The sequence below is a fragment of the Mandrillus leucophaeus genome, unplaced genomic scaffold (genome assembly GCF_000951045.1).
Source record: "Mandrillus leucophaeus isolate KB7577 unplaced genomic scaffold, Mleu.le_1.0 Scaffold1197, whole genome shotgun sequence".
NCBI classification, from domain to species: domain Eukaryota; kingdom Metazoa; phylum Chordata; class Mammalia; order Primates; family Cercopithecidae; genus Mandrillus; species Mandrillus leucophaeus.
Genome location: NW_012100287.1, coordinates 266,487 through 274,415, shown reverse-complemented (window position 1 = coordinate 274,415; position 7,929 = coordinate 266,487). Strand labels below are relative to the sequence as shown.

Genomic DNA, 7,929 nt, shown 5'->3' with positions numbered 1-7,929 from the left:
AAAAGGTGGGTGGAAATGGTCTGAGCCAATGGTCAGAGGGGAAAATTGAAAGACTTGGAACAATAGAAAATTCTCTTCTCCTGCCACCATCATCCTGGGCTCCTCTCTGCTTGCTGGAAACAATCAGCAGCTGAGAACACACAGATGCCGCCTCTTTCATAAAGCTCTCAGACCCATTCTTCTCTATTCCATGACCACTGCAGGCATTTCTGACCCCAACTACTGGAAAGGCTTAGCTCTACTGTCTCCTTTCCCAACCCATTTTAGAACGTGCTACCATGGAGATCTTTCCAAAAGCAAATTCAATCCTATCTTTTCATTAACATCCTTCAGGAGCTCCAAATCATATACAAAGTAAAACCCAAAATCCTTGAAGTGTATAGGATTCACGGCATAGCCTCTCCCCACCTTCCCTTGCAGGCAACTATTTGGAACTCCAGACTCTCCTCAGGCCATCTCTGCACTACATTTGCCTAGTCTTTCAGCATCTGACCCAAAAATCTCTTCTGTGAAGCTCTCTCCCAGTCACTCCTTTGGTTTCATATGTACCTTTTATTGCAAATCTCTGTCTGATGATGCAGAGAAAACCAAACTCAGGTTCTTCTGTACTCTCGATACAATCAATACAGAGTACGTTTATGACCAGATGTGGGAAGAGTTCTCCCCACATGACAAACAAGTAGTCTTTCAGCAATGAACACCAGCTGGGCATCCTCTAAATCAAGTCAATTCGGATACTATCCATCTGCAGTAAGCCTCAGAGCTCAGTTGAGGGCTTAGTCCTACAAGGCTGCCCCCCCAACTTCCGACAACAATCACAGGTCCCAGGTTGTTTTGCCTGGGTTTCTGACCCACCAGCTACAAATTGAGGTTCTCGCAACACCATCTTTGGGTTCGATTAGTTTCCCAGGGCAGCTCACAGAATTTTGGGGTTCTTACGGAGGCTTTATTACATAGGCATGATTGATTAAATCATTAGCCACTGGTGATCAACTTAACCTTCAGTCTCGCTCTTACCCCTCTCCAGTTTGGGAGATGGGGCTGCCAGCCATCTGTCAACTTATTAGCATACAAAAAGACACTTATCACTTTGAAAATTCCAAAAGTTTTAGGAGTTGCATGCCAAGAAACTGGAAGAATACCTTATATATTTCACAATATCACAGTCTGGTTCTAAGGAACTTTTCTCCTGGAAGACACAGGTATGTCTTACTCATTTTTGGTCTCCCAACACGTGGCCCAGCACCTAATCCTGAAACTAGCACAGAATGATTGCTCAATCAATGTTTATGAAGGAAGACTGGGGTTAGTATCAGATTTACAGGTGATTAAACCTAAAGTAGGTAATTAGGAAATAGAGGTGGGTGTGGGAAGGTAAGTCTATGTAAAAATGTGACAGTTGAAAAGGGAGCAAATAGCTTGACCATTGTCTCTCAAAGGTAATGGACCATGTCCTCTGTGACATGGCCGTTAGGGATGGGGATCAGACAGTAAACTACATAAACAGATTAGAAACTCAAAGCAACCAACCAACCATCCACAAACAAAGCCTTGTTATCTGAACAGTCTGAATAGTTCCTGATAGTCTTTTTTGGAACCACTTTTCCTCCTTCAGCAAAGCTTGACCACAGAGAACAGAACTGAAGAAACAAAATAAAGCAGCATACTAATCTGATTTCTGCATTCTGGCTATAAAAGCTGTTCCTATAGCTTTCTACGTGAACAGGAAGAGATACTGAATTTAATTTGCTGATCAGTGGGGGAAAGAGGGGGTGAAAAGCAGCCAAGGACACTCTTTTGCACATTTGGCAGGGTACCACACAACCTGCCTCACAGGGGCTTGCAACAATATGTGATCTCCACCAGCGCAACAGGGGCTTCAAACACAAATTTCCCACCACTACTGCCTGGATGTGGCTTCAGTGGTTGGTTGTTGGCACCGCTTTAGAAATAAGTGGCCTATTGCAAAAATGCTCTAATGCCAACAGGTTGCCACACAAGCACACCTTTGGAAATAATTTCTGCTGGCTGTAACTTAAGCAAACAAGGAAAAGACACCCATAGTGAGATACACCATCCTTGATTCTCCAGATCAGTTCATTCTAAACTAGGAGGCAACACTGACATAAAGTACTGAACAGCCAGGCATGGTGGCTCACACCTGTAATCCCAGCACTTTGGGAGGCCGAGGTAGGAGGATCACTTAAGCTCAGGAGTTTGAAACCAGTCTGGGCAACAGTGAGACCTTGTCTCTACTAAAAGAAAAAAACCAAAAATTAGTCAGGCGGGATGTCACAGGCCTGTGGCCCCAGCTACTCGAGAGGCTAAGGTTGGAGAATTGCTTTAGCCTGGGAAGTTAACGCTGCAGTGAGCCGTGATTGCGCCACTGCACTCCAGCCTGAGAGACAGAGGGAGACCCTGTCTCCAAATGAATAACTAAAAGTACAATAAAAGTACAGTGTTTCAAAAGTAAGGAGGAACCCACTGTTTAAAAGGCTCTAAATCCCAGCTACTAGAGGGCACATTTCCATATATATACATAAAGCATCTCTATGATATAATCAGGGACCTCATTCAGTTAGAAAGCTTTTTCTTTGTGGGGGTTGGGGGGAGGTCTCTTGCAAATTAGGCCATTATAATGTCCGATGGTATACCCAGGAACTCGTGTCAAAATAATTCTAAGGCTGGGTACAGTGACTCATGCCTGTAATCCCAGACCTTTGGGAAGCCGAGACAGGAGAATGGCTACAGGCCAGGAGTTCAAGGCTGCAGTGAACTATGATCTTGTCACTGCATTCTAGCCTAAGTGATGGAGCAAGACCCTGTCTCTAAAAATAATTCTCCCACTCTGAATTATAAAGGTAGTATTAATAGAGGGATTTCACAGAAATCTTCCGTACCCAAGTGGGTTTCAAACTATTATACAGCTACTGACAGTGACAATCAAGTACTAGGAGAAATATATTAGTCAACAGCGTAAATACAGACGTGCATTGCAAAATTAAAGGCAGAGGTTAAAATTATTTTCATTTCACCAGTCTCCTCTCCCACAGTTGGAAGTAATCATTATTTTGTAAAAGGTTTTCCACCACTATCAGCCTACTCCCGGTAATCTTTAAAAAGGCGTATTCTTTTGTAAAGCATAAACTTAACATTGGCATAGTTAAATATTTTCTGATATAAAATCACTACAACCCACATTAAATTTGTACTTCCAAAAAAACAACCAACTAGGTGGACATGGTGGTGCCTAAAGTCCCAGCTACTTGGGAGGCTGAAGTGGGAGGATCGCTTGAGTCCCGTAGGTCGAGGCTGTAGTAAGCCATGATCACATCACTGCACTCTAGCCTGAGTGACAGAGCGAGACCATATCTCGAAAGAAAGAAAAGAAAAGAGAAGAAAAGAAATCACATTTATAGATACTGGGTGTTAGAACATCAACAATATCTTTTCATTCACTGAAAGAAAAAAAAATTGCCAAGACCTGTTTTAAATGGTACCTGTTGCTACACATAAAACATGTTGAGATGATCCCTACAGTAGAGGCCCCAGGGCCCCACAGGAATAGTAGGAAATACCCTACTAATATTAACACTAAAGTATTAATATTAGTAGTTTCTAGAGGGTGAGGAGTAGAGATATTTAACTTTTTCTTAAATACATCTACACTGTTTGACTTGGTAAAACTAACATGAATGACATCTGTCATTAAAAATAAAAAGAGCTTATTGCCACACACTTATGATGAATTTATACTACGCCTCAATAGGTAAACACAGGCTAGACCAAATTACTTTCTAAACTGAGATCTATTGCTGGCACAGTAAAACAAACAAAGCTCAGAGCCTCTTGCTTACTTCAGTTTCCATTTGAGCTTCTGCCCTCATTTACTTACAATACTCATTATAAACAGTGCACCTCACCATAAGAGACAATAATACTTTCCTGGGAAACAGACTGTGCCAATTTTATTGTAACTTTTTAAACTTCGCTCCTATATTTTTATGTAATCATCAGGCACTATGTAATCTTGCTAAACAGCAGTAACAGCCAGAGCGACCCAGTGGTAAGAGTATTTATCTTCACTGGTCTTACAAGTCAGAAAACCTGGGTTTGAAAGTGTGAGAAGCTGGGCAGATCAACCTGTGTGCTTCAGTTTTCTCTCCCATAAAAACTACTACTATTTGCTCCCTCCTTAAGGATGAATACCTAGTAAATTGTTCTTAAATGAATGAATGAAATGTGAAACTAAATCATGGAGTGTAATCTCCTCCATTAGATTTGTCCCTGGAAAACCAAGAAGTTACCAAATTTTTTTGATCTAAATGATCCGTGCCCAAACTGTAACAGAAATAAAAACCACACCCAACTCGTAAAATTAAGTTACTTTTAAAGTTATTAGAGAACAACAGGGCTTTAGAACATCAGCAGGATGTTCTGTTTTAAAATTGATTTGGCATCCAGGAGTCTAAGCCGAGTCGCCACAGCAGACTGGCTTGGTAATTTAATTAGAGTCTTCTGGAAGGACCCATTATATCGTCATCCCCCGACAGTGTTCTCTTTAGGGACCTGATTTTCTCTCTAAGTCTTCCCATTCCTTTCTCCTTCCTCGCCTCCTCTCACCCCTTTTGTTTGCCCTTTTTTTCTTTTTTTGCCCTTAAAACAGCTCTCCCTCCGTGTGGCTTGTCACTCCCATGCATTTTTCACTCTAACAAGAAATGGGTCACCCCAGGTTTGCTCCCCAAGCCCCAGGGCCCCTCAGGACGAGTGGGAAAGGCCCTGCGGTCCACCCCGCCTGGGGGATTCCTCCTCTGATCACAGCCCCGGCGGGCTCCGCAGATGGGAAAGGATTTCCAGCGCGCGCCTAGCGGCCACAAATCACTTCCCTGGGCCACCCTGCCAGGCCTCAACCCTCCCAGAGCCGTCGGTCGGCTTTTACTTTAACGAGGATTCAGGTGGGTCACACCCTGTCCTCCAAACGCGGGCCTGCTCCCCGGACCCCGCCCAGGGGCTCGCCCCAGTGCCCAGGCTCCTCGGCATCCCTAGTACTGTGGGAGGCGGGGAAGTGACCCCAAAGTTGCTTCTGAGTGGAGACTTCCGCACGCAGAGGCGTCCCCACAGCTGCCTGCCTTTTTCAGGGGCAGCATCCCCCGCCCGTCCGGAGCCTGTCCTTGGGGCCACCACGCACCCCGCGCCTCCGCCCCGCCGGGGCCGCACCGGGGCCTCAGTCTGCAGGAAGCTGGGGACAGCGGGCTTCCTCCCCTGCCCGGAGCAGCCGAGTGTCCCGGCCAACCTCCCCCGCGGAGAGCGCAGCGCCCCCGCGCAGTCCCCGAACTTCTTCCCGCGTCGGCTAGGTAGGGCTCTCGGGTGGGGACGCGGGGACCCCTCGCTCACCGATATCCCCATCGTCGTCGTCGTCCTCCTCCTCCATTTGTAGCAAAACATTCCTGCTCATCTTTTTCATGTCTCCTTCAGAAGGCGGCTCCGAACTTGGCGCGAAGTTGGGGGCTCCCGGGTTCCGGAACGGCGCGGCTCTCCCAGGGGCCGGATCGGGGACCGCGGGGCGCTTGTCGCTTGGGCTCAGGGGCCGCTCTGCCCAGCCTGCGCCTGGGAAAGCCGAGCCGAGGCGCCCACCGGCCGGAGCCCAGAGCCGGAGGAAGCCTCTCGCCTGCCGAGCGGAGCCCGGAGACTGAGCATGCCCAGTGCGGCCGCCGCGGCTCGCTGCGGAATGATTGAACTTCCCCGGTTTTATGAGGCTTGCAGAAGGAAGTCGGGAGGCGAGACTGGAGAGGGAGTAGTCCGATGCTGCGCGCTGGGGAACTAGCTGGAGGGCGAGGTGGGAACACGTGAGTGCGGGAGTGGACGGGGTTCCCTAAACGTTGATCCCAAACAGGGCAGCTTTTCGTTCCAAGGTCGTCTGTGAACACACACTGCGGCTTGCTTTGTTTTAACGTCTGATACTGGAGAGGGGGGAAATGCTGCTACAGCACAACTGCAGAACCCTGGAAGGCGAGCTCGTTTGAATGGCTTTTAAAGGAGACGTGGAGCTAGTAATGGGGGAATCTTAAATAACTCCGAAGTGGGAAAGTGGAATCATACGGGTAGGGTAAGATTACGGGGCAGTGGGGGTGGGAGGAGAGGCAAAACTCAAATAAGCAAAAGAAGAAGGGGCGGGACGGAAGGGAGTGGCGGTGGAGAGAATTTTCTAAATAAACGTGTGCACAAAGGCAGGAGGATTTCCGCATACATTACGGTCGCGGAGAGTGGAGAAGCGCCCCCTACCCCGCCCGCACGAGCACACAGGGAGTGGTCGGAAGATAATCGCTGAAGCGTCCAGCCTATTTGTACAATGGAAACTAGTCGTCTGTGTCAAAGAGGCAGAAGAAGCCGAAGACCACTAGAGTTAGATGTAAACTCCTCTAAAACCATGTGGAAAGCTATCAGAAGAGAAAAGAAAGTAGTGAAATAAAATTAAGGCAGATAGTTTTTATCTTTATTTTTAGTGCTTTCCTGGAAACCAAAGGGACCGATAGGACAAATACAAAGGGATTTAGTACTTTAAAGACCCTTGGAGTTGTTTGAACGGCAGGTTTTGGGGATCGTGTGTCTACAAAACTTTTTTCAAAAAAGCTGGTGCATTCAGGTGGTTCAATTTTGACTTCTCAAAAGGGCTAGAAGGTATATTTGAAATCTTGGTTATATGTGTTATTGTCTACTCTGCATTGAAATTTTTTGAATATTTTTTCCACTGAAGTGCTAGGGTTATCACAATCACACGAAATCTGCTGTGCATGTTTTTTCTTCCATATGCTTTTTTTGAGACGGGCTCGCTCTGTTGCCGAGGTGGGAGTTCAGTAACTAGAACTACAAGCGGAGCACACCACCATGTGGGGCTTATTCTTAAATTTTTTGTAGAGATGGGTGTCTCACTATGTTGCCCAGGCTGATTTTGAACTCCTGGCCTCCAGCAATCCTTGCACCTCAGTTTCCTAACTTATTTTTAATGTTCTCTCTGAAAGAAAGAAAACATTGAGACCAATCTTCACTGGGAAAATAGCCATGAATATATACATGAAAAGACATGATGAAATTACTTTTAAGAAAACATCTGGGAAACACTGTACTTGCTTCTTGAGGTACTTTTTTTGAATAAAGAGAATTGTTTTTAGTATAAAGAGACAACAATACAGTACTCTGAAGTTAGGATAAAAAAATGATGGGAGAAGAAAGATGAGAAGAGATTGTTTTCTTTCACTGAACCCTCTCCCCTGAGCTTATGAAACTCACTAAAAGTAGAAACTTCAAAAGTGTTTTGGTTACATGATCAATTTTTACAATTTTCCTTTAACAAATTTTTGTGTAGTCATTTTTATGTACTAGGAAAAGTTTTACATGTTTTATAAGCACCCAGTCATTCAACCCTCATAACAACCGTAGAAATTGTTATCATTTCTCTTCAGGTGTGAGGCAACTTGAGCAACTTGTCCAAAATCACACAGGAAATAAATAGCGGAGCCAGGATTGAAACCCGAACAGCTTGTTTTAGAATCAGTGCTCATAGCCACTTCATAAACCACCTCCAGAGACATGTCCCAATCCATTTTTTTTTTCAGATCACTTTTTCCCCCAACAATTCTAAATTCAAAGTCTCATCAACTCCCTGCCGTAGTTCTTTCACCAAATGTTCTTTGTTTTTCTTTTTATTTTTTTGAGGCGGAGTCTCCCTCTGTCGCCCAGGATGGAGTGCAGTGGCCCGATCTCGGCTCACTGCAAGTTCCGCCTCCCGGGTTTACGCCATTCTCCTGCCTCAGTCTCCTGAGTAGCTGGGACTACAGGCACCCGCCACCTCCCCCGGCTAGTTTTTTTGTATTTTTTTAGTAGAGACGGGGTTTCACCGTGTTAGCCAGGATGGTCTCGATCTCCTGACCT

General features: G+C 45.8%; 1 protein-coding gene across 4 annotated transcripts in view; it reads right to left on the bottom strand.

The window, feature by feature from the left end:
- ANO6 (anoctamin 6) overlaps positions 1–5,760 on the bottom strand; it is a 247,446-nt gene extending 241,686 nt beyond the window's left edge. For 2 of the 4 annotated variants that reach the window (XM_011967396.1, XM_011967385.1), the window contains exon 1: positions 5,395–5,760. In XM_011967396.1, coding sequence (XP_011822786.1) covers positions 5,395–5,464 — 70 coding nt within the window. In that variant the 5' untranslated portion in view covers positions 5,465–5,760. The remainder of the gene's footprint in view (positions 1–5,394) is intronic. The other 2 variants (XM_011967402.1, XM_011967376.1) reach the window with 2 other exon arrangements.
- Positions 5,761–7,929: the final 2,169 nt, after the last annotated feature.